We start from the raw sequence: 24,954 nt of genomic DNA, 5'->3' as shown, positions 1-24,954 counted from the left end.
GAGCAGGGAAGCACGACTGATGCCGTACTCAAACACAATCGGAAAAGCAAAAACAAATTCCCTCGGGATATGAAATACGCCCTACACATGCCACTACAACCGCCATCGGGATTTGGTAGGAGTATAGCATGCCACATCCCTGCGATCTTGACAATAACGGTTACGTACTACTATTTGCCACTGTACACTATTATGGATGGTGTAACTAGAGTTGGAGAACATGCACACAAAACCTGATTGATACGACCTCATATTGCCAATGATAGGGTAAACATGACCCTCAATGCCCCTCATTTGATGTAAATGGAGCATTTACCAGAATCAATGCATTCGAGGACAGTCACCCATCATCCGAAGTCAAGCCATGTATCACGAAGTCGATATGACCGACTGCGAAATAGTGTCGTGTGCGTGCTATAAAGTCTCTCTCCTGCCCCAGCTTGCTCAGACTCTTTCATCCAGAGAAAGCCCAAATACTACACTCAATATTCTCATTTACTTTTATCTCTTGCGAATCATATCCCAAGTTCCTTGAACAATGAGCTCCCTCGTCTCAGACGTCACTAAGGCAGCAACCACGGCTGCGACAGCTGCTACTGACGCTACTACATCGGCTGCTACCACGGCTGCCAAAGACACTACGAGCATGGCTCAGAACTTCAGCAAGGAGCTTGAGACTCTCCTGTCCAGTTAGTGTCTCGTGAGGCTTAATCAGGGTAACTATCGCTGACTGACACAGACTTGACTGGCGAGACGCAGCAAGTACTTCACGTCTACTCCTACGACACCCATACCAGGGTGATCAAGGAAAAGGCCTGCATTGCCATGAAAAATGCGGATCCAAGCAAAATGAAGCTTTCCAATGTCCGTGAGCTGCTAGTCAGTGAGAAGGTCTTGGAACCCAAACTGTATGTACGACTGGAGGGAAATCGCCACACATACTAAGTAGTACCACAGGCTGTGGAGTACCTTTTGCAACCAACGTGGCGCGAAGGTCCTGGACAGTCATAGTTTCCAGGCATATCTTGATATCTTGAATGAGAAGGTGAGTGCCATCTGGTCTAAATTGACTGGTTGCTAACATTTCTGCAGTCAAGTGAAGTTGGCGTGAGTTAGCTGAATCTATCCGCGAGCCATTGTACTCATATATTATAGGAAATCGATGCTGATAATGCCGACACTTACCGAGTATACCTGAAACACGAAAGTGATGAGGTTTTCTTCCCATTGGGCGGCAAAGTCATCGTGGACGTAAGTGATGGGATCGTGCCATCAGTTGTCTGTATTTCTCACACCCTATGCAGAACAAGATCGCAGGCGTGTCTGCTGCAGAACAGCCTAAAGCTCCCGCAGTGCCTACTACTTTCAGTCACAACATCTTCACTAATCCAAACACCACCTTCGCCGTTGTGTAAGCCGCACCTCATATGTGAACGGGACGATATACTGATCTTGCTACCATATAGCCACCCCGCAGACATGTCGGAGAAGCACTGGAGTGTTGTCATCCGTAATAACAGTCTTCTCAACGCTCACCAGGTAGTTGAGGTTGATGACAAGGTGGGAAAAGTTGTGGAGCGCTCAATGCATACCGGTGAGTAATCATAGTACAAGTCCGTATGTGCCCCTTAGCTCATGTCTTTGTATAGCCTTTATTCTTAGGCCGCGGCCTTTTCTGAACTACCAGATCTCTGACAGTGCTGCGTCAGACTCTATTGCTAAGCAGAAGGTAAGCCGGCATTTCTCTTCACACAGCCACAATTCCGACTGACTACTTCACTCCTAGCAAATGCTGAGAATCCCCCGGTTCCGCATCGAGGATGATTCGTATGTTGAGCAGTTCGAGAAGACAAAGTCTGTCTCGCGTGCCATTGCACAGAGCTCTTTGTCGCAGACTGCAGCTGAAATGGCCGTGTAAGTTCAGCCATGTACGAGGTGACTTCTGGCTGACGATAAGACCATAGTTCAGGGGGCGCGTTTGGCTTCAAGGCTAGTGCATCCGCAAGATACAGTGAGAATAACTCATCTTCAACCGCTTCAACCTCAAGCGAGGATACCAAGGTTCTGACGATCACCTACAACGTATGGAAACTTCACAACAGCTTCATCATCAATAATATTGACCATCACATTAGTTTCCACGGGTGGTTATTGACCTCGATCACCACAGTCTGGATCTTACGGAGGAATGCAAGGCTGACTTGCTCTCTGTGGATTCGGCTGCCAGCATTTCTAGCTTCAAAGATAAATATGGTGCGTTATGCGTCCACTTTATACAGTATGGGATATAATGGCCTCTAACATGACACGCAGGTCGCTTCTTCGCTACTCGAGTTCAACTCGGTGGAAGGCTTTTGTCTTCTGAAGACATTACAGACACCACTAGCACTGCCAAGTCTGAACAGGCCAAGGCCATGAAAGCGGCGGCAGCTCTTTCATTTTCCTCTCCATATGTGCAGGCTTCTGCAAAGATGAGCTCCGACAAGTCTTCCACTTCGAGCTCGGACACGTCGAACGCTGCTTCGACCAAGTCAATGTGCTGGGAAGCCAAAGGCGGCGATACCTTGCTCTGTAATGAGTACGACCTCTTCTACCCCTTTTTGGTGCTCATCTAATCTAAATGTCTTGATCTAGCCCGCCTGCATGGGCCGCCACCGTGGGCTCATTCTATTCCTGGCGCGCCGTCAAAGTAAGTCTTACCCCCCTGACGTTTTAGATAACAAGTCTAACAACCACCATAGCAATCCAAGGTTCTCGCTCTGGAGGACGTGATCTCCACCATCCCAGGCTTCCAGTACATAAAGCAAAAGTTCGCGGATATCCTGAAGAACGACCAGCCAACCCTCACCACGGTATCCGTCGGGTTCCAGCTTTCGCATGGACCTGACAACAAGCTTCTTACCGTGAACCCTACTCTCACCGATAACGATGATACCGATACTTTCGGTAAGCATTGCACGATTCATTATCCTCCATCACTATCGATCCAACTAATTCCATCACAGAAAATGACGTCTATAGCATGGCCACGACAACAACCATGACCGCCGAACGCTACGACTACCTCCACAAACTCGGTATAATCGAGCAATCCTCAGATGCGGTGGGCCTGTCAGCGAAAAGCAGCAGCTCTGACAGCCAGAACTTCTACGTTGACGTAGAAACTGCCGAAGGCAACGAGGTCAAGCAGGCATGTCGAGCCCATTCCCCTCCTTCTATACTAATTTGGATTAATCACCAACTAATCCTATTCCAGCTTAAATACAACTACCCATACCGCATCTACAACAAGCCCAGCAGTACTAGCAGTGACCAGTCCTGGCTTTTCTCGAGTCCTACTCTTCAGGGATACGTCTCCACGTCGCTCATCTATGCCAGCACAAAGCATCATGCCTCTTCCTTCCAATTCAAGAACATTACCATTGGTGAGACGTCTGAGTATATCACGAGTGGATCCCGTGTTCATATCGTTATGTTTGATCATAATGGCACGGAGATCGGCACGGCTACTCGTCAGCCACGTCTTGGTGATCGAGTTGGTGTTGATTCGGAACACTTTGGCAGGATTCGGCTGAATGAGTTTACTTTGACTTATGTTTGAAGAGTGTACTAGTGGGTAGGTAGTAGGGTTTGTTTGTGAGTCTATTGTGTTGGTGGACTACCTGATATACCGCTGGATTCTACAACGGCCCTCACTTGTTAGGATTTGTCGGTAAATGCAGATCTGCTCTAGTGTGGCGAGATAGAGATGACTGGTATATTTGCATGACTACCGTAGGAGAGTGGATAGATTCAAAGTTGGTGCGGTATCTCCTTTCTGATATATTTAGATCCTTAAAATAAAGAACGTAATATGACGGTAAGGACGGGATGAATGATGATGGTTATAGACAATCAATGATGATTTTGTAGAGCTGAGGCTATTTAAATATACGTATGGGAAATACACTCCGGAAGAGGCCATAGTACATCCATTCACGTGAATACCAAAAAGATTCACGCATCATACCATATTCAAAAATAGATGTGTTGCTGACTTGCCTACCTAGCAGGCGGAAGCTCCAAATCAACTTGCCAAACCGGGTGCCTTGAAAGGCCACCATCTGATATATTGTTGCCCTCAAACGCTGCATTTACAAACAATGTCTGATCGCCCGGTATCAAGGCTACCGCATCATGCGTGCAGTGGCTTGTCTGAATAACAGCCGGCGATGTCATAGAATCAAGCTTCGACAGCTTATTAATAACCGTCGACCGTCCATAGTCAATAGCCGTGAAATGAGAAGGTTCGTTGCCAATAACAGTACTATCCCTCCAACGTGCAATCATCGCACCCCACCCTTCATGAATATGTCCAAAGCAGTGCATCCGGGGTCTAGCTCTGGCAACGGCTTTGAAAAGATCCGGACACCCGGCTCTTCCATTTTCAGTGCAATCCATAATTCCTCTAGGTGGGCCGTGGGTAATCACGACATCAACATCTTTGTCGATCTGAAAGTCATGTCCTTTTCCAGGATGGTATTGGAAGCCCCAGTCCCCGAGGGAGGGGGTATAGGGACTGGCATAGATGTTGAGTTTCGCACCGTTTGGTAGGGTAAACGAGTGTGTGCCTTCGTCTAGGAAGATGATTCCGTTCTCTTGTTGGTGTTTGAAGAGAGTGCGGATTTCTTCGTAGTCGCCGTAGACATTCTTGACGGTGGGGTCGTTTTCGAGGCCCGCCTCGCAGATCTTTTGTTGGAAGGTTGGTGTGTCTAGAGTGAAGTCGTGGTTTCCGGCGATGATGATCTTGAGTGGGGCTTTGAGACGCTGGAGTTGCTTGATTGTTGCTTGGAACTCGGTTATATAGGATGAGGTTGTGAGATCACCGCAGTGGATTACAATGTCCGAGGAGTGCTGGAAGCACGATTCGGGTAGCTCTGCGCCGTGGGTGTCGGAGAGGATGAGGAATCGGGTTTTGATGCCGGGGGTGGGGGACATAGTCTCTGTCGGAGTTAGGGTTGTTGGTAGAATAATCTGACTGGTTATATGCAGCGGAAAGAGGGGAGGTATATAGAGTAGTTCCTAAGAGTTACCGTGACGCTACAATTATGCCGTGACTCTGTTCAACACGGCTGGTTCAACACTACAAGCATCATTAGTACGTATTGGATCCGAAGCTCTGACACATTCAGCACAGTGATAGTGATAGCAACATATTAAGCAGTCCTTCAAGAAAACAGAGGAACGTAAGGGGATGATTAATATATCTGTGAAATGACCGAGCTGAACGGGATGATGGGTTCTACAATGTAGGACAAGGAGACGAGAAAGTTGAGATTTGGGAAGAAATAGCCAGATAATGCATCTCTATATATGCAAATCTTTCACAAGAGATTGGCGTGGATGTACTTGTTTGAAGTATAATGGTTGCGAAAGGGAAGAAACGCTAACCTACATTCCTAGCCTGAGGCATATATTTCTGCCTGAGGTACGTATCAATATATGTTTGACTGCCTGAGGCTGTGTCCAGGTTGGTTGAAAATCACGTGCCCTAAAAATATGCGGGGTAAGTGCCACGTGATGCATGTGCCACCGATCGTTGTCCGTCTTTGGCCTTACAATTCTTCTCCGTGGCACAGAGCGTCATTGCCGTCCAATCCCCTGTTGCCTTCATCTCTATGCAGCTCTGCGTATATCCTCGGTACCCGGCCATCTTTATTTTTATTATAATGTGAATACTTTGTTTCTCGCTGCATTACAGGTTGTGGTAAACTGAGCTATAATATAATCAAACCGGTTTTTGCCCAATGGTTGCTACCAACCTGCGTATCCGTAGATACCTCGGTCTCTGCAGGTCGGGAGCCGAGTGATGTGGGGGGCTGCTGACATGCATGCTGAGGAGACATTACATATCAGCTCTCGTCTTCCGTCAAGCTGTTTCCCCTTCCAGAGGACCAGTTATCGAGACAGACGACATGGCAGAACGGACACCTATCAAGCCCTCATCATCCACAGAAGGGTTCTTTCAAACCCTTCCCACTATCCCGCCGTGCTATAGCTTCACTACCGCAAGCGCCCGCGGAAACCACTCTTCATCCGACGATGTAGTTCTAGGCCGGATCCTGGAGCTTTATCTTCCCCACAACTGCGGCAACGCGGGCTACTCCATCCACAATCTCTCTCGCCGTGCCCTAGAGCCTAGTATCCTTCAGCACAGCGTCGACGCAGAGACCAACCCGCCTGTTCTCCGTCCGCTCACCACCTTCGGCGAGGAAAACCGTGTTAATCCCTTATGGACTTCAAATGGTTGGCAGGCGCTCAAGGCAATTGGCCAGGAAGAAGGTCTCGTGAGTGTCGCATACGAGACGGAAAACACAACCTGGAATCGCCGCGTGCATCAATTTGCCCTCAACCATGTTTGGTCCGGTAGCGCTGCCATGACGGGGTGTCCTGCCTCTATGACGGATGGGGCAGCCAAACTGCTGGCAGCTCATCTCAATGAACCGGACGGGGACCAACCCGGTCGTAGCGAAGTCTTGCGCGAGGCACACCGGCGCCTCATTTCACGGGACCCTAAAGTCGCCTGGACAAGTGGGCAATGGATGACGGAGCGAAAGGGTGGCAGCGACGTACGCGGGACTGAGACGATCGCACGTCGGCTGACTCGCGAAGAACTGCTTCAGGAAGCCTCCCATCACGACGCGCACGGCATGCCGCTTGGTCCGTGGCGTATTGATGGATTCAAGTGGTTCAGCAGTGCGACCGACTCGGAAATGACGGTGATGCTGGCGCAGACCACCAAAGGGCTCAGTTTGTTCTACGCGCCAGTGCGGCGGCGCGCTGGACGGTCGGCGTCATCTTCGAGTGACACTGAGTTGAATGGTATCCGTTTGCAACGGTTGAAGAACAAAGTGGGCACTAAGCAACTGCCTACCGCGGAGTTGGAGCTCAAGGGGGTGCGCGGCTGGCTGATCGGGGAGGAGGGCCGAGGTGTAAAAGAGGTTGCGACCATCCTCAATATCACCCGCCTGTACACAGCGGCCGGCTCGACGGCGGGATGGGGCCGTGGGTTAGCCATTTGCCGGGCATACACACGAGCTCGCAAAGTTCAAGGCTCACTTCTTGAGGATATCCCGCAGCACGTGCGCTGGATGGCGGGTGAGACGGTAAAATATGCGGCAGCCATGCACTGGGTCTTCTTTGGCATCGCTCTGCAGGGGTCCGTCGAGCAGGAATGGGACCTGATGGTTCGTAATACCAAAGCTGCTGCCATAATCCCGCGTGATAGGAAGCAAGCTGCAACTCTGCTTCGACTCATCACCCCGGCGTTAAAGGCTCTGTCCAGCGTGGGCTCTGTCCAAGGTCTCAGGGAGTGCATGGAAGGACTCGGTGGGGTTGGCTATTGCGAAAACAATGAGGACGGTGGGATTCTCAATGTAGCGAGGATCTTCCGAGATACGCTGGTCAATCCCATCTGGGAGGGTACGGTTAGTGTGATGGCTGAGGATGTGGTAAGAGTCATTAAGGACCGACGCCTCGGTGATGGTGAAGTCATCGACAACGTCCTCGGGAAATGGGTGCACAATGTACTCCAACACTGTCAACATATGCTTCCCGACGAGTGTGCGTTCGTCAAGAAAAGACTGGAGAGTCTCGTCCAAATCACGAATCGGGCTGACAAGGCGGAGCTGCTTTGGCGGGGGAGGGAAATAATTGGTCATTTACAAGCCATCGTTTGCTCTTGTCTGCTGATGTATGATGCTTGCACTGATGGTAATGAGGTAGCCGTTATCATGGCAGCAAGATACGTTCAGTCATTTGCGGACTCTGGTGTACAGCCACCGTCACAATGGGATGTTGAGTCACGGAAGGATAGAATGATATTCTTAGGAGAGAATATGGCCCGGGCTGTACATGGGAAGCTTTAGAAGGGACACCTTGGAAATATTGGTCTGTTTATTTGGAAAGGGAGCACATTACTGTGAGATTTCGGTCTATAGTATGTTTATATTGGTACATGTAATGTTGGCTTAAGTAAGGAGGAACTCGTGGACATATCTCTCGCACTGATCATGTGATAATCGGGGACGTTGACTACAGAGTCACAGCTGACTTAGCAGAGCCTTTCCAGCTTATTAAAAGCTTTATGATGCTAAGAATCTTATTATCTTGTTGCAACAAAGTCGAAAAATGAATGGAAATCCCACAAAACCATAGCAATATCTAAACAGAAAACGTCCTCACCACCTTCTCCTTCTCCCTCTTCAAGAACCGCTCAAATGTTCCCAGATCCAGATTCCACTCATTCGTTTTCTCCAAATTCGCAAACTGTGCCATGTCTCGCATTGCCAACTGCGCCTCAATGAGCGGATTGACGGCAGCCTGCACTTCGATCTCCTCCTCCGTCAAATGAGCAGCTTTAAGATCACGGCCCGTGGCCTTCCGCAGCTGGCTAACAATCTCCTCAACAGTCAACAACTCCCCCGCAATTTCAATCTCCTTGCCATGGAACTTCTCATCAGTGAGCGCCATTGCCCCTAATTTCCCAATATCCATCGGATCCACCAGCGGAATCTTTGTCTCGGTGGTCCACGCTGTAACCCAGCATCCCTTATCCACCAATCCAGAATACATATATACCATTGGCGCCACGAAGTTCGACATGAAGCTCCCAGGACGCAGAATAGTCCATCTCTCGAAGCCCATTGTCCGGACCTCATTCTCCAGTGCTTGTTTAGGCAGCAGCATCTTCCCAATGAAACCAGTGGGCGTGAAGGTGCGGATCTTGTGGGGTTCGTTGACGGCGAAGGCGCTGCTGTAGACAACATGCTTGATGCCAGCTTCTCTGGCAAGAGTGAGGAGTCGCCGGCCACGGATGACTTCGTTGTCGGGGTTTTGGAAGTCGGGGACCATATTTAGGAAGAGACCAGTGCAATTGGTGAGACTGGCTCGGAGGGAGGCTTCGTTGTCGTAGTCACCCGCGGTCACATCAGCACCCAGGATGCGAAGGTGTTGGGCCTTTGTGGAGAGCGGGGTACGGGTGACGGTGTGTACTTTGATACCATTTTCATGGAGGTATTTTGCTATGGCACTGCCTTGGGTGCCAGTTGCGCCACAGACGAAGACAGACATGATGTGTGGTGGATTGATGGGTGATGAAGTTTGTTTTGAGAGTAATTGGAGTGATAAGCAGAAAGAGGGGTGGAGGAGTGAATTGTAAGACTGGAATGATGTTGATGAAGATGGTAACATGTTGGAGGCATTCTGGCTGTTTATATAGACGAGAGTTGAGATATTTGCAGGGAGAGTATACAAAAGTCCGCCGCGGCGTTCCACTTGTTAAACCAAGGGTCATTGGTTGAGCTAAATTAGCGGGCGGAACTCCGCCGCCCCACTGTTTTCCTCCACAGCCATCTTACGTTGGATTTCCCACTGTCCACACATATTTCCAGAAATCTCGCATTTTCTCGATCAATTGGGACCCATGAACTCATCAGCAGAGCGGACTAACGCTCCACCGCGGCGGAAGTCTTGCGAGGCCTGCAAAATCGCCAAGCGACGCTGTGATCTCGCCTGGCCAGCCTGCTTCCGATGTGCCCGCCGCAACCAAGTCTGTATCTACCCTGGCAGACAACCACAAAGCATGGACGTACAGGCAACATCGCTTGCAATGAATTTCTTGGAAGACCCTTTGTTACCGGTTCATGCCGAAGCCCAGTGTGTGCCCGATATCCACTTGCACCTCCCTGAGGTGGACTCATTATGTGCTCTTGAGCTTCCCACTCCCGAAACGGAAGTAACCAACCTTTTGGCCCAATGCCCGCCTCTGGAAATCCCTGGATTATCGCTGACACAGGAAGGTCCGGGTCCCACTATGATTAGAACGAGGTCTTCGCTGTCTATCTCGGCTATTGTAACGGAGCGCTTACAATTCGGCATGGATGTGCTGAAACAAGCACCAAGAATGATGGTCCTAGAAAACCAGACGCCCTGGTGCCATCGCCAATTGTACAAAGATGGCATGCCCAGGTCAATGCAAGGTACGTTTGTAGCACCTCACCTATGCTCTATGCTAAGAAATGCAGACGCCGTCGCCTGCTGCGCCCTGTACATGGCTCGAAATGAAATCAATGCTCCAGTCATCCTCTCTTCCTTCAAAACCCGCATTGACGACTTGCTCGCTTCCCCGCCTCCAAAAACACCGCTTGAAGCACTCGCCCATACACAGTCCTTGATACTGTATCAGATAATGCGCCTGTTCGACGGAGACATCCACGCCCGGCTGTCCGCCGAACCTCTAATTCCTATGCTGGAAACATCGGCCTTCAGCCTTCTGAACTATGTTTACTTCCCGGCCGCAGAGCCCGACACTGCCCTGACTGCGCCCATGGATGCTGTCATGCAGTCCTGGACTGAGTGGGTATATCAGGAATCTGCGCGTCGCACCGCCCTCTTCACGTTTTATTTGGTGCAGATATACCGTTTAGTCACGGGTGAGAACAATCTCAGCTGCGACGGCCGTTTGGGCCTCATCCACTCATGGTATTTATCAGCGTATCTGTGGAGTGCACAGACTGCATTTGACTTTGCCGTTGCATGGAACGAGAACCAGCATTTTGTGGTCTGCAATGCAGATTTTGGCCATGTGCTTGAACGCGCGCGACCGTCGGATGTGGATGTGTTTGGACGGATGCTCCTCAGTACGCTTTTAGGAATTGATCAGGTCAAGGCCTGGTTTTACTCCCGAGGAGCAATTTTGTAAATTCATGAACCGAAGTCATTACGGCACATATTGCATCGATAGTTCATCACCACCTTCGATCGACCTTCGATCTCCACAGAGCACACAGACTTTGGCTCCCATGCGGGCTCGGGCGGATATCCCTCCGGCATCCGTCTCCAGCCTTTCAAGTTTCGGATTAGCGGTATGGCACCGTCCTGCTTGCTACCCCTGAGCCCAGCCCATGTTCCTTGCCCGCTGCTTAGCACCAAATTTGTGTCATACCACATCTTCGCGGCTGGCCGGGAACTACAATAGTGCATGCGAGGGACTAGAGAGCCTGGGTATTGAGGAGCAGGTCAAGGTCAGACTAGTCATAGCGAGGTCAATGCTTCAAATGCATTGCAGCTTCTCCGGTGTCCTGGAATGCTGGGGGCGCTAATGCAAGGCCATGTGACTTGGCCAGCCTGACAGTCAACTGCAGTCTCCAATTAGCCCCAAGGCGCTCTGGTGCTGATGAGGCAATTATGGTGTCCTCTGAAGCTGTTGCTTCAGCTAAACCCATAATGATTTGATCGGTACCATCCATGAAAATCTCGGTTTCCCCATCGTATTGCGGTCTCTGGAATCGGCAGTGGGGTTCGACCGGTCATTAATGATTCTTAGCGTACTTCGTCATGACATACCGTAACAGCCTTGAAGGCCAGCCTTGCGCTGTGTCGATGGAAGAAACTGGGTGATGGGGCTCTTACAAAGGCAATCAAGCATTCTAAGTCGTCTTTCCTTGCCCGCCATCATCATCATTCAGAAGCTGCACTCTCCGATACATCGTGACGGCGAGCTGAGAATTACTGTGCTCGTATTGCCAGTGGATAGAACTCCCCCATGACTATTACATTCCGTCGGGGACAATATACTCTTAAACATGATGTTATAGCGCTTGATACTCTAGCTTTATCGCTTATTAGAAAATTGTTTCGGAATCTAGTTCGGATGGCGAGTCGGACGCTAATTCGGAAATTGCTTCGGACAATGGCCTTTGCTGATGGACTGGAGGGCCCCCCACCGTATCCACAAAGCTAATCAAAGGCTTGTTCCTTATGAAGTCAATGTGTTGATGGACGCATGACTGGGTATATGTCTGCTGATTGAAAGTTGACGGCTCATAAAAAGCTATTGTTGAGTTGGGAGGAGGTTCCTATTAGTCTGGAACCACATGGACGGCAGCCTGCTAATGATTGGTGACTCGACGATCACCACCAGGGCCCTATTCGCTTTCCTAGTGGCCGCCAGCTTTCCCCCGGTATCAGCACTAGGGGGCTTTCACGCGGCAGCTGCATTGTCCTCCTTGGTTTCCTCCAGCTGTAGTATATAGTGGAGTAGAATGGCACCGATGGCTGCCCCTGGGGCCTTGACGACCTCTTCAACACCTAGACTCCCAACTTAAGTTCAGTCATACAAGATGCTTCAATGGAGCTCGCGCTGCCTTCCTGGGTTTAGCATTCTGCTACTGATAGCCCTTCTTCTCCTGGCTTTCTTCGATAATGCGGACTGGAACCTCAGGAAAGGTCTGAGGCCATCGCCACCTAGGAAACCGGGTCATGATCCCAACCGTGTACTGACCTTGGCGCAAGCCTTGTTTTCCATATACACTGTGGTAATTCACCTGAACATGTTTTCCTTCACACTCCGACTTACATGGTCGCTGTTCTGGGTGACAAGGCGAACGCGGCAGGTTTTCCAAAGGCGCATCTGGTCCAATGCGAGCAAACTGGACTCTACAGGCGACAACCTTCTGGATCTCAGCACCTTGCAGGGCTCAGCCAGAGAGCGGACCATACCACACTCACGGGGTATAGACATTATTCACGCCATTATTGTGCCCAACTACCGTGAGGACGTGGACACCCTTCGAACTACTTTAAGCGTATTGGCAAGCCATCCACATGCAAGATTTCACTATGAGGTCTGGCCTAGTCTGGAATGTGGTCGCCGCTGAATGATGCTTACTCGTTTTAGATCTACCTTGCCATGGAGGAGAAAGAGTCAAATGCCGTCGAAAAGGCAATGAAGCTAGCTGCCACTTTCGATGCCTCGTTCCGCACCATTCAAACCACATTTCATCCTTCTGGAATTGACGGTGAGATTTCCGGCAAGGGTTCCAACGTGGCATATGCAGCACGTCATATTGTCGGTGTCCACCATAAGACCCTGCGCATGGAAACTTGTAATGTTATCATCACAGTCATAGATGGTACGCCGATCTTCCATTCATTCCCTCTTCCAGCCTAGTTACTGACCTAGGGGTAAAGCCGATACCCATCTTTCCAGGGATTACTTCACCGAGATACAACGCATTCGTGATTTGAATCTTCTGGAGGCTGAGCGTACCCTATACTGCTGCCCCATCATATTTGATCGAAATTCAGTCGAAAGTCCCGTCCTAGTGCGATGTGCCGATCTCCTTTGGGGATTCGCCGGCCTATCCACCATGTACCCAGGGACCGTGCTTGCTATTCCCACGTCAGTTTACTCGTTACCGCTATCCCTAGCAGAAAAGGTTGGGGGATGGGATAGCGATCCAACGGCGATTGGAGAGGACATGCACATGCTGCTGAAGTGCTACTTTGAGACTTCGGGTAACTTGATAACACAGGCCATCTATGTCCCCGCCAGTCAGTGTAATGTTTCGAGCGACACTCGCCGAGGATGGCGGTGCTACCTAGATACATGCGTTGCTCGATACAGACAAGCGCTGCGACACATGTGGGGGGCTCTAGATTCAGGATATGCGGTACGACGGACGATGGGCCATCTGCGCTTCCGACGTTGCTTTGTCCTGCGGCCACGCCAGCTAGCTCTCACCCACCTCCTCTGGGAGGCTCATTTCCTGCCCTGCCATGTCACGATCCTTCTGGTGTTCTCCGTGTTCTATACCATATGCAACCCCAGTGGCCATATGCACCCGACCTTGGCATTCGCATTCAACTTCACCAATACCCTTCGTACTTGCTCGTTCGTCGGCATGAACTTGGCTATCTCGCTATACGACCGCTGGCATCAGATCTGTGTTGACCGGCGCATGCAGGACATGCATGCCGCTCAAATTCCCGGCACTGGCTGCTCACGACGCAAGTGGTACATGCCACAATGTCTGCTGGAGCGAGTTATCTTTCCCATTTCCGGCACACTGTATGGCGCCATCCCCACGTTACAGGCCGCTTTCTCGCATTTTTGGACTGATCGGCTGGAGTACCGGGTGAGTAAAAAGCCTAGCTTTGAGGCCGAGTACGTGGCCGAAGCGCCGATCTGCGCACCGGTCCATGTTCATGTTGCTACTGAGTGTGCTTGACTTTTCCCATTGTCTTTCATTTGGTGCAAATGTTTTGATTGGACGGTGGCAGGTTGGAGTCGTTCTTCAAAACATGGTGGCGTATTTACATAGTACTCTCGACCGACACAGACACATCTAATATCAACTAGTAATATAGAGATAGCTACCACTGTAAAAAAATAGACTACTTGGCACGAAAATACCACCGACTAGTAGTAGTAGTAGTAGTAGTAGTAGTAGTAGTATATTTGATGATACAACCCTAAAAAATCTATTACCTTGACTACTATGTTAGAGTTAGCATAGACACAATTAGATCGACCAGCTGATCCAGTCACGGTCCCGCTGATCACTGCGACTTGCAAGACTTTCTTGGTTCTTCCGCCCGCGCGAACCAACCGCAACGATGCTGGCGACCACACGTCGCATCCCGAGCAATCGGGTCGTCTGGATAGTAGTACGCTTCTAGAGGAACCTTGTCAATCCATTTTAACTTACTACGAGCGCCGGTCAACCCTGACCTGGATAACTAGACATCTAGTTCTGATCGCTCAACCATGGATGGGATTTACTCTTCTGCCCCACCGAGTGACAATGTCCGAGTGTTTCGGGCTAGGCTCCCCACGTGCGTCGGCCGAGCATTTATAGCATCAGTCACTTTGGAGGTAAAGGATATTGTTGCCTAGTGTGTTCTTACTAGGGTTTGGGTTCCGGGTGGTCGGGTTGTAGATTGGGATCGTCATTGATCTGGTCGGTTGGAGAAGTAAGTGATATAACAGAAAATTCCACTGTACCCAGCGTCCTCTAGTCGCCGACGACTGGGCGATATTGGGCTAGGTCAGAGACGGGATGACTTCACATTTTATGACCTTTGCTAGAGCATCCTCGAAGTAAATAACATGCAGGTAAATATGTTAGCGCAGAGACTGGCTTTTCCTGCCATTAGCGAGACCTTTCCGTAGCGTGCTCTGGAAGCAATTTGGAATGCACGTGGGCTGCGCAATACTCACTACACGATGAAAGCTGGAGGGATGTAAATAGCGGTGTTTAATCCCGAGTTAGTATCTAGCATATCTTCATTTAAGACAAAACTTATACAATACACTACTTTCTTTTTCCTTGCCCTTTTAGTGCTGCCTGTAGCGGAGACTTATTCTAATCACTCAGACACCATCAACTGCCCGCTTGAATTTGACTGGTCATCCCTGTACAGGGTGTGATGTGGATCGGCTTTATTGGAAAGTAATACCTCATTATGATACATGATCATGGACTAGGCTTGATGATTAAAATACTGAGCTCATCAATGGCCCTAGGAAGGTTGAACACTACCAGACAATATAGTTGGTGAAAGTGAACACTGGCTTTTAACCAATATCGATAGGTTCTGGGAGATTGTATAGCTTGGAGTTTTCAGCCGCTATAAAGCCATTACCTTCTACGAAATGGCGGCAATGCTTCAGCACAGATGCCTTTGTGTACGTTGGATGAAGCGAACATACTTGGCAATTGTGACAGCCACCGCTCACCACTTCCGTGATCGACCGGTTAGATTGATGGCCGGAGACAAAAACTCTTCATGCGGCCAGAAAATAACTTCCTTCATTGGAACTGTGCATAGAACCTCGCGTTGTCAGAGAATGGTTTACTGTTCGATGATACTGTCTGCATCGAACTCACATTCAGGGATGAGGCCGTTGAGTGCTCTAAGGGGAGACTCAGATCTTGTCCGAGATAGACGATAGAACACAAAGACATTGGTGAATAGCAACAATGAGAAAAGAATGCACGGTAACCCTGCGTTACGGGGAAACAAGTGTTTTCATAGCTATCGGCGAGTTGCCTTTAAGTCATTGTCTGATGAAATTCTGGTGGAGCGCACTGATGTTGTGTTGTTATTTGAACAGTGTACTACTCTCTTCGTTTCTGTCCCTCTGATTTCTGATTAAGCGTGATGGTACTCCTAATTAAACGTTTCATTTACTTCTGTCTGAACAACTTCATGGCAAGCTTATGTGTCTCGGCTCGGCTTTCCGAATGTTGGTTAGACGCCTATCATGTGCTCTGCTGCAATGTACTAAATTAGCTCGCTGATAAGACAGCTTTGACATAAGGCTGACACAGAACACCAACGCACATATTTGTCTTCGCCCTTTTTTCACTCTTTTTTTCCATAGTAGTGCCACAGATATCCCTCACACTTGCATTGCAATGGGTTCTTCAGAGAAAGGAACGTGTCATAAATCAGCACCTGCAAGACAACATCTGTTATCGTTACCTGCAGAGGTCCGACTCCTAATTTACGAAGCAGTATTTGATCATCATGTTTGCCCTATTGAGCGAAAGCCAATTACAGTTCAGTGTAAGGTTTCGAAGTGTTCCTTGAAGATACAGCGAAACCTCATGCGGCATCATTCATCAATCATATCCGAAACCTGCGACCACCCAGAATGTGTGACAACACAGCAAAAGATCCTCCAATCTGATCGGTACACGGGTATCGCACCTCAAATCGCATCTCAAGACTATCCTTGTCCGCAGGATCTTGCGAGCAATTCGATGAATCTTTCTTTACTTTTCACCTGCCGACAGATCTATTATGAAGCCCGACATTTACCCTATATGCGCACTATTTTCTTCACACAGGAAGTTGGAAGTTTCTCCAATTTTTCTTTTTGTTTACGGCGCTGGCAAGTTCAATCGATACAGTATCTCACAATACGCGTTCCACCGGAGCAAGGGATGGATACACACCTCGCTGAATGGAATGAGACCTTTTCGTTGATCAGTCTCGGTTTCTCCAATCTCGCTGCCATCTCTATCCAGATTTCTCTTCATTTCCCTGTGCAGGCGGTACGAGACACTTTTTGGGATGGTGGCCTCCTCGAGCTCTGCCGCCTGAAAAGTCTCCGGGGCATGAAGCTCTCCATTTTCGTGTTTGACCCTGCGTGGCAAACCACCAGAGACCCCGTGGCCTTCTTCACATACGCGGCCGGCTCATTGCCCGATTTCATGGATGAGACAACAGACAGGAACAAACAACTGCCATCCCTCTTGCCATCGTCATTACCACCCCATCAAACAGCACAACACATCTGTTTCCACTGTGCGCGCGACAAACTCAGGGATCAGGTCCAACAGGACACGTCCATCAGCCAGGAGTGGGCATCCCCTGACTCCTACCAGAGTGGCCGGCTCTTCTTCCGCTTTGCTCCCAATGTTTTCCCGCTCTACGTCCGCAGCCTGATCCACACCCTCCCCAGCCGGTGGCCGCATCGAACCCATGCGGACATCCGGCGCGAGGATCGCTTGCATACAAATAAAACTGACTACGCGTACGTCTATCTCGACGGCGGGTCGGATCCAGAGCACACTCGATACCCAATCTTCGGGTTCCAATTCAATCCCAATCTGGGGCAGCAGCATAACGAGGAGTATATTACACAAGGACTAGCAGCATTGCGGCTGTCCCGCGAGCGGCTTCGGCATTCTCTTGCTTCTTCTCCTTCTCCTTCTTTATCTGTCCGGCACCGGCAGCGAGAGGATGATGGCGCTCGACCATCATCGCGATCGTCTAACAACCAGGAGCGAAGGAAAGAGCCTTGGCATCAACGATCTGAGGCTATAGTACCAAATACTCGACGCTGGACTCGTCCGGTTGTTCCAGAAGAATCCCCTAGTCGTCGAGTGGTGGCATCCGCAGAGAATGAAAGACCGGGCGATTGGAGACGGCAGCTCACAGAGGAGGCATTTGCGCCATTCATTGAATCGTTTCCTATGGCACTTTGTTGACATTTTGAAGACTCGGCTTGTTAGCAGGGAGCCTCATCATCACTCATCAGACGGAAATGTGGGAAAGTGACTTTATCTCGCCGCGAGATAATGATCCTCATATTCGAGGTCTGTGTCGGGCAGAAATGGACGTCAGCTCAGATCTCTCTTGATCTCCTGGGTTTATTTTTTGAGTTCGCTCAATTTCCTTGCGTAGGCGGGAGGGGAGAGTAGTGAAAGGAAGAAGGGATGAAGCGGGAGGAGAACTACAGGTTACAGGTAACATAGCCTTCATTCATGCTGTAGGCTACCAAATATTATGACCTACCAGCTTCGGGCTAGTAATATGGACGTGTGAACTTTCTTTTTCTTTTTCACTTTTACGGGACTAAAAGATTCATGTCAAAGCATTTTTGTTTTGTTGTTCATGTTGACTTCACGAGGATCAGAAAATTTACAACGAATGCATGTCAATTTCATCCAACTTTGGTTGGCAGAACATTGTACATGCAATCTCGATGCAAGATCAGTATTGTACTAAAAGGTAAGTACAACCCGATTTCACCCAAAGAAAATGACACTTTACTGTGTTGGTAAAACAAAAGCCTGGTAGGCATTTACCGACTGTTCTTGTGAAGTGTTAATTGAATGGTTTCTCGTAATGTCGTTGAGTGGGTTAACACCAATTGACGACTTGGCAGGATTCCCTATCATCCTACATAGGTTCTCGATTGGCCAGATAGGAACTGTTTAATATCAACGGCCCGCCCTTGGCTTCTTATCATCATCGTATTCCGGCCATGAACGCATGCTGGGCCTCGGGTAAATTTATTTCCATCTTCGCCTCTTCGAGGACGGGGACATTTTGAACAGCTACCTATGCTCGTGTCAATGGAATGAAATGAACTGTGAGGACTTAGGTTTGACGAGTAAATTGCACCACTAACAGGATCGAAACCATGGTTCTGATGCTGGACAACCCGTGAGGGGTAAGCCACTAATCCTCCGAAGTGGACTAGTGATGTCTTAGTGTTGGAAAGGTTTTGCAGAGAGGGTGGGGTTGCGCGGCCGGGAAATTCCCTCGGATGTAATCAGTCCCTTCCATCTTATCTGATCATCTGATTATCTCTAAACCCCCCATTCCCCCGATTCTTTTTTCTTTGAACGTCTTTATTTTTGAGTAGACACCACCGGTCTCATACCCAATTTACATAACAATCTTGACAACAATTGCTGAACTGCGACTTCATGGCCAGTGAAGGCCTTCCCAAGAGTCCGGATCTGTCCGATCCCGAGACTCAGTACATCTTGGAGGGCAATGCCAGATTTCGCCGGCTAGGATGGAAACGCCTCACAGTTATTTCCATAGTGGAGGCCATCGCTCTTGGGAGCTTGGGCTTGCCTTCTGCCTTCGCGACTCTGGGCATGGTTGCCGGTGTTATCCTCACGATCGGTATCGGACTGGTAGCCATGTACGCGGGCTATAACATTGGACAAGTGAAATTGAAGTACCCTGAGGTTGGGCACTACGCAGATGTCGGTCAGCTTTTGCTGGGAAATATCGGAGGCAAAATATTCGTGGGCAGTTTTGTCGCCCTACTGGTCTTTGTTATCGGGTCTCACTGCTTGACGGGCGCAATTGCATTCCAGACCATCGCCGAAAGCAGCGTGTGTTCGGTGGTTTTCAGTGTTGTCTCCGCTGCCATTCTGATGATCCTCGCCATTCCTCCGTCCTTTGCCGAAATTGCCATTCTTGGTTATATCGATTTTGCTTCAATCATCCTGGCAATCGGCATCACTATGATTGCTACAGGCATTCAGAGCTCTAATTCCAGTGGTACCTTCTCCGCCGATCATATCCCGTGGTCGGCATGGCCCATGGCTGGCATCACATTCTCGCAGGCAATTGTGGCCACCAATAATATTGTCTTTGCTTATTCCTTCGCTGGCTGCCTGCCTTCGTTCATGGAAGATATGCATACCCCGGAGGATTACGTCAAAACCCTTTGGTGGCTAGGCGGCATTCAAATCGTCATATATACCTTGACGGGATCGCTTATCTACGCATTCGTGGGCCAGGGGGTGGAATCACCCGCGCTGCTATCAGCCGGCCCAGTCATTTCAAGAGTGGTTTTCGGCATAGCCCTGCCAGTTATCTTCATCTCCGGCTCCATCAACGTGACAGTCGTCTGCCGATACATTCACGGCAAGTTCTACCATGACTCGGCCGCCCGCTTCATCAACACCCGTAAAGGCTGGATGACTTGGTTGGCTCTTATATCCCTCATTACTGCTCTCGCTTGGGTCATTGCAGAGGCTATTCCGATTTTTTCGGAGCTGCTTTCCATCATCTCGGCGCTTTTTGTGTCCGGTCTCTCGTTTTACATTCCTCCGGTGATGTGGTTTGTGCTGTTGAGGGATGGGGCTTGGTATGAGAAACACAATCTAAAGCCTGCAATCTGTAACCTGGTGGTCTTTATTGTCGGTGTGATTGTTTTCGGTTGCGGTACTTATTCTAGTATTGCAGAGCTGGTAGGTGATTTCCCTGCGGACATGAAAGATCTCATGCTAACGTGATATTTATAGGTTAATGAGTTTCGATCGGGGGAGATAAGTAAACCTTTCACGTGCTAGGACGTTGAAAGCTACGATATGATTATACATTGTGATGTACCGTGAGAGACAGATGGTACTGTCTGTCCATGCCGGTCGGGCACCTATATTGTCTATAGTTTGTTATGTTGGGAGAAAATAGATTAGACCATTAAGACGAATGCACTGTGTGTATATATTACATGACACCATATCCGCTATAACTGCCCCTTCTAGGGAAATTGGCATCAAAGTTGCCATTAGTTATGTGTTTGAATCCCCCACAAAACCAGAGCGAAAAGGAATAAATGCTTTGTCTGTCAGAATGTCAATGTATAATTGTGAGTGGGTATAAGGATGAAAGACGCCGTTTTGCAATGAAAGGTTTTCCTGTCCGCAAAGGTCGGAATTTTTAGTTTTGTCGGGATATACTTTGGCTATAGGTGCCGTGTAAAAGGTGTTTTTGAATAGCAGCTCGCTTGGAGTGACAAAATGTGTTAGATAACAACAGTGATAATTTTAAGAAGTGCTTGCTTATGCACGTCCGGACATGGTTCTTTAACAGTATGCAGTATGCAGCCTTAGCGATGAGGCATCGAGCGGCTCAGTAGGGGATACGGCGGGAAAGACTCGACAACAAATTAGAAATTTAGCAACCAAGTATTCTCGATAATACTTCGAGGATTGTAGCCTAAAGGAACAAATGTTCATAGACGCCTAATTCCCATACGGCTCAAGGCATCCGATCTGAGGTTATATTGCGTTCCTTAGGCAGATATGGATTGCCTACGGTCGGACATCCAGGCAAATCTCCGACCACGGCTGTACACTTAGCAGACATGTTCAGCCTCATGCGCCCCACGACACGAGAACAATTCCACTGCCGAGCCAAGCATCTTCACAGTCAATAGTTGACGGGGAATCCGACTGGACATGTTTCACTGTAGACCCAGTTGGGCACAACACTACCTATGCACTAAGCACGTTGAAGCAGGCATCACCGCGCCCTCTGCAGGCAGCATCACCGGAGGCCAGGGTCCAAAGCAAATAGTGCTTCCTTCCATGGTGAGAATCGCCTCAAACCTTGTGCCTAACCATGGGACGTCGCTAAAGGGGGAAGTTTCCTATGGGAGCCAAATTGACGGATCGAGCCGTCGAATTCGCCCCATCCAAATTAAACGAACCACCAATACGCGCTGGTCCCTGAACGGCCCCCACGAGCTTCAGTATGGGTCTTTTGCCTATTCGGGAACCCAACTAGCTCAGGGATTCATGCTAACAGAATCAGGGAATTCAAGTTCTAGAGTCGCATTTTTGTGAGCGACTTCGGCCAATACTATGGATCGCAAGGATGTTGTACCATGAGCATGGTATAAATATGGCTGTCTGGCCCGTCGAGGAATATTAGTACTCCAGGCTCAGATTTCCACATCACAAGTACTATCCGCATCATCATCATCACCATGATTCCCGCTATCCTGACCGGAGTTTCCATGCTTGCAGGCTCTGCCTACGCTTCGGCCGTGCAGCCCGTTCGTGCAACCGGAGGATGCGCCAACATCAACTCGTACTACCCGGAGACCGGAACCACCGGCTATTTCATGCTTGTTGCCAGCGACTGCAAGAACGTGACGGCTCCGGATCAGGCTTGCCCTATTGAGGGATTTGGTGATACTAGCGTTGTCTTCCGCACTGCTGGAGAGACTGGTATCCACGAGGGATATGTATGTTCATCTCCCCTTTCTTCTTGACCATCATCTATCTAATTAACGATTGACTAATTGTCAATTAGATCGCGATCGGCTCCGAAAACGACGAGGCCAAGAACCCTATCATCTGCGATGACTCCTCTCCTTCTATCCTCAACGGTCTTGTTGAGACCGGCGTGAGCGGATACAGCTACCAGCCCTTGAACATCAGCTCTATCCCCTATACCGCTCTCTTGATGTGGGGATTGCCCGAGGAGGCGTCCGTCCCGGTCGACTTCTACCACCACTATGTGAACGGCACGCAGCAGGATGGGCTGTTCATTGGCGCCAACAATGTCACTACATGGGCTATTAAGGAATACTCTGATTCTGGTTCCAAGTTGCCGTACTGGTTGTTCCGGTTGTTGGGGCCTGACAGTGAGGATCCCATCACCGGTGCGGCATTGGAGGAGGGTGAGTTGGTTACCTATATTAAGGTTAGGTATTGAATGGGGATTTGCAATTGGGATCTGTGCCTGCAGAATATGGGTTAGCTGTGGAAAGGGATATAGATTCCCTGCTCTGTGAATGGATAACGAAAATACCCGCAGACGGGTCAATCAATATGTTGAAGAGGCGCCCACCAGTTCCCTCGATTAAACTTTTTGTTTTTTTCCCAGATTGCTTCTGCGGATGTAGATCAGTAGTGGAGCAGACACATCGCATGCGGCATTGCATCACGCATGAACATTTTCTCGATCTCGTGGTTGACACCTGCGGCAATCGGATCGATCGGAGTTCGCATCTACGCCGCGGCGGTTCTTTTCGATCGCTTCAGAACGCGATGAGAGGTTGCCTTTTCTACCTGTCTTCAGGGGATACCGTCGTAAATAGCAGCGATCTTTGGATATGTCGTGTCTGCGAATACCGGTATGCTGTATAAATGGGGTGTAATTGTCATGGCTCCTGGAGATCGGATATGCGACAGTCATAGACTCAGTCACAGCGCCAGACATGGACCACTTCGACGCAGGCTCGCTGCGCTCCTACCCATCCACTGTCGCATTGGATAATTGCCCTCCCTCAAACGCGATTTCGCCATGGCGGTCATCCTCCTCTTCCGCTCCCACCATTGAAGATGAATCGCGAGAGGGGCACAGGCGACGGCCCAGCGAGATCCTCCTGGGATTCCCTCGCCCTCCTAGCCGTGCACATGTCGCAACGAAAACCCTCATCTCGAGGCCTTCTATCAAGACGCTTCGTAGGAATTTTATGATTCACGAGCTGCCCCTTCTTCAACAGCCGAACCCGTACTATGACGAATCTGAAGAGTTCAATCCTGTCTATGACCCTGGCTTATCCTATGATCTGATTGCACCATCGCACGATACAAACGAAGCTCCGCCGCTTCATGACCTTGAGCGTCTCGCTGATCTCGTATTCTCATCGGAGCATATGCTCACCATTCTGAACAACCCGCGCTATCTTGCGCAATTTCGCGAATTCCTGCTTGAGGAACGTCCCCGCTCTCTCCATCGGTTGACTTATTATTTGACGGCGCGCAAGGCTCTCAAGGCAATAGACTACGCGAACGGCTTGGTGCGATGCGTCGTCGATGATGCTCAGCCGAAATCATCAACGTCGGGGTTGTTAGGACAGAAGATCGGAGAGATCGCCCACCCGGCACTGCAACAACGAGTACAGGAGGCTCTCAAGGTACTCACTGACGAGGAACTCCCTGCATTTATTACCTCGCGCTGCATCGGCATTACCAGCCGGGTAGTGGAGGAAAGGGTCAGGGGGACCTTACCGAAAAGATTTCAAAGAACAGACGAGGAGAAGGGGTTGGCGGAGGTATTCTGTCTTACGGATCCATCGAGGCGGGACAATCCGATAGTTTTTGCTTCGGAGGGTGAGTAGATTCCTGTTTTTGCTGAGTGTGTGCTCTTTTGCTGATATTTGTTGGTTGTGGCGGGGCGCAGAATTCCATCGCACGACACAGTATGGAATGGACTACGTGCTTGGTCGGAATTGTCGGTTTTTGCAGGGACCAAAGACAAATGCGAATAGTGTGAGGAGAATTAAGGAGGCGATAGAAGCGGGGAGGCATCATTCAGAGTTGTTTCTGAATTAGTGAGTTTGTCTGCACCCATACTGCGATCATTCGCTGACAGTCGAACGATGTAGCCGTCGGGATGGCTCACCATTTATGAATCTCCTCCAATGTGCTCCACTATGCGACAGCCATGGCAGAGTGCGGTACTTTATTGGTGCTCAGATCGATGTTAGTGGATTGGTTATGGACGGCGTCCAGATGGAATCGCTGCGAGATTTGCAACAGCAACAGATGAGAGATGGTGTTGAAGTGACAGATGCACCCCTTGGGATCCAGAAAGACGAGTTTCGTGATTTGAGTGAGCTATTCAGTCCACGCGAGTTGAAGGTCACCCAAGATATTGGAGGAAGTCTCTTCCAGCCGGTGACTTCTCCGGCATTGCGCAATAGCTCCCGGACAAAGTGGTCTGTTGCCGATGGCGAGGATTCTGTTGAGCCGAAGGCGAAAAGAGAGACAAGCATCATGACAGGTACAGCGTTGGTGGGCGCTTACGAGAATGTAAGTATCCCTCACCTAATATGGGGCAGAGGGCTAACTCTTACAGTATCTTCTCGTCCGACCTTATCCATCCCTAAGGATATTGTTTACTTCGCCGTCGCTTCAAATTCCTGGAATACTACAGTCCTCTTTCCTCTCTAGAATTGGGAGCAGTGCAGCAGTCAGGGATGAATTGCTGCATGCATTAATGAGCGGACGGAGCGTCACGGCGAGGATCAAATGGTTGACGAGATATAATGCACAGGGGAGGGATAGA

General features: G+C 49.5%; 11 protein-coding genes across 11 annotated transcripts; 8 read left to right on the top strand and 3 right to left on the bottom strand.

Moving 5' to 3' along the window:
• Nucleotides 1-538: 538 nt before the first annotated feature.
• An09g03750 (uncharacterized protein) lies at nucleotides 539-3,601 on the top strand (the record flags this gene model as incomplete). The annotated part of the gene is made up of 15 exons (XM_059749741.1): nucleotides 539-689; nucleotides 740-908; nucleotides 958-1,045; nucleotides 1,093-1,107; nucleotides 1,156-1,251; nucleotides 1,305-1,411; nucleotides 1,467-1,594; nucleotides 1,650-1,729; nucleotides 1,787-1,914; nucleotides 1,965-2,082; nucleotides 2,136-2,253; nucleotides 2,314-2,578; nucleotides 2,635-2,689; nucleotides 2,742-2,946; nucleotides 3,006-3,601. The coding sequence occupies 15 exons, from the start codon at nucleotides 539-541 to the stop codon at nucleotides 3,599-3,601; spliced, it is 2,319 nt and encodes a 772-aa protein (XP_059606274.1).
• A 440-nt stretch (nucleotides 3,602-4,041) lies between these two features.
• On the bottom strand, nucleotides 4,042-4,977 carry An09g03740 (uncharacterized protein; the record flags this gene model as incomplete). Its single annotated transcript, XM_001393653.1, has 1 exon — nucleotides 4,042-4,977. The coding sequence occupies one exon, from the start codon at nucleotides 4,975-4,977 to the stop codon at nucleotides 4,042-4,044; it is 936 nt and encodes a 311-aa protein (XP_001393690.1).
• A 561-nt stretch (nucleotides 4,978-5,538) lies between these two features.
• An09g03730 (uncharacterized protein) lies at nucleotides 5,539-7,907 on the top strand (the record flags this gene model as incomplete). Its single annotated transcript, XM_001393652.3, has 2 exons — nucleotides 5,539-5,545; nucleotides 5,896-7,907. The coding sequence occupies 2 exons, from the start codon at nucleotides 5,539-5,541 to the stop codon at nucleotides 7,905-7,907; spliced, it is 2,019 nt and encodes a 672-aa protein (XP_001393689.3).
• A 295-nt stretch (nucleotides 7,908-8,202) lies between these two features.
• On the bottom strand, nucleotides 8,203-9,111 carry An09g03720 (uncharacterized protein; the record flags this gene model as incomplete). The annotated part of the gene is made up of 1 exon (XM_001393651.1): nucleotides 8,203-9,111. One exon carries the CDS (start codon nucleotides 9,109-9,111, stop codon nucleotides 8,203-8,205), a length of 909 nt encoding a protein of 302 aa, XP_001393688.1.
• A 511-nt stretch (nucleotides 9,112-9,622) lies between these two features.
• On the top strand, nucleotides 9,623-10,741 carry An09g03710 (uncharacterized protein; the record flags this gene model as incomplete). Its single annotated transcript, XM_001393650.3, has 2 exons — nucleotides 9,623-10,019; nucleotides 10,065-10,741. The coding sequence occupies 2 exons, from the start codon at nucleotides 9,623-9,625 to the stop codon at nucleotides 10,739-10,741; spliced, it is 1,074 nt and encodes a 357-aa protein (XP_001393687.3).
• Nucleotides 10,742-12,161: 1,420 nt separating this feature from the next.
• An09g03700 (uncharacterized protein) lies at nucleotides 12,162-14,051 on the top strand (the record flags this gene model as incomplete). Its single annotated transcript, XM_059749740.1, has 3 exons — nucleotides 12,162-12,665; nucleotides 12,719-12,953; nucleotides 13,129-14,051. 3 exons carry the CDS (start codon nucleotides 12,162-12,164, stop codon nucleotides 14,049-14,051), a joined length of 1,662 nt encoding a protein of 553 aa, XP_059606273.1.
• A 539-nt stretch (nucleotides 14,052-14,590) lies between these two features.
• Nucleotides 14,591-15,771, top strand: An09g03690 (hypothetical protein; the record flags this gene model as incomplete). Its single annotated transcript, XM_059749739.1, has 5 exons — nucleotides 14,591-14,698; nucleotides 14,980-15,076; nucleotides 15,165-15,247; nucleotides 15,437-15,580; nucleotides 15,655-15,771. 5 exons carry the CDS (start codon nucleotides 14,591-14,593, stop codon nucleotides 15,769-15,771), a joined length of 549 nt encoding a protein of 182 aa, XP_059606272.1.
• A 684-nt stretch (nucleotides 15,772-16,455) lies between these two features.
• An09g03680 (hypothetical protein) lies at nucleotides 16,456-17,797 on the bottom strand (the record flags this gene model as incomplete). The annotated part of the gene is made up of 5 exons (XM_059749738.1): nucleotides 16,456-16,602; nucleotides 16,788-16,977; nucleotides 17,104-17,444; nucleotides 17,485-17,586; nucleotides 17,672-17,797. The coding sequence occupies 5 exons, from the start codon at nucleotides 17,795-17,797 to the stop codon at nucleotides 16,456-16,458; spliced, it is 906 nt and encodes a 301-aa protein (XP_059606271.1).
• A 1,255-nt stretch (nucleotides 17,798-19,052) lies between these two features.
• An09g03660 (uncharacterized protein) lies at nucleotides 19,053-20,850 on the top strand (the record flags this gene model as incomplete). The annotated part of the gene is made up of 4 exons (XM_059749737.1): nucleotides 19,053-20,336; nucleotides 20,565-20,584; nucleotides 20,634-20,737; nucleotides 20,840-20,850. 4 exons carry the CDS (start codon nucleotides 19,053-19,055, stop codon nucleotides 20,848-20,850), a joined length of 1,419 nt encoding a protein of 472 aa, XP_059606270.1.
• A 1,009-nt stretch (nucleotides 20,851-21,859) lies between these two features.
• On the top strand, nucleotides 21,860-22,593 carry An09g03650 (uncharacterized protein; the record flags this gene model as incomplete). The annotated part of the gene is made up of 2 exons (XM_001393645.1): nucleotides 21,860-22,120; nucleotides 22,189-22,593. 2 exons carry the CDS (start codon nucleotides 21,860-21,862, stop codon nucleotides 22,591-22,593), a joined length of 666 nt encoding a protein of 221 aa, XP_001393682.1.
• A 505-nt stretch (nucleotides 22,594-23,098) lies between these two features.
• Nucleotides 23,099-24,869, top strand: An09g03640 (uncharacterized protein; the record flags this gene model as incomplete). The annotated part of the gene is made up of 4 exons (XM_059749736.1): nucleotides 23,099-23,996; nucleotides 24,067-24,217; nucleotides 24,272-24,698; nucleotides 24,840-24,869. 4 exons carry the CDS (start codon nucleotides 23,099-23,101, stop codon nucleotides 24,867-24,869), a joined length of 1,506 nt encoding a protein of 501 aa, XP_059606269.1.
• Nucleotides 24,870-24,954: the final 85 nt, after the last annotated feature.

Source organism: Aspergillus niger (assembly GCF_000002855.4).
Source record: "Aspergillus niger supercontig An09".
Lineage (NCBI taxonomy): Eukaryota > Fungi > Ascomycota > Eurotiomycetes > Eurotiales > Aspergillaceae > Aspergillus > Aspergillus niger.
The sequence above is the reverse complement of the archived record's forward strand: the minus strand, read 5'-3'. Positions and strand labels throughout refer to the sequence as shown.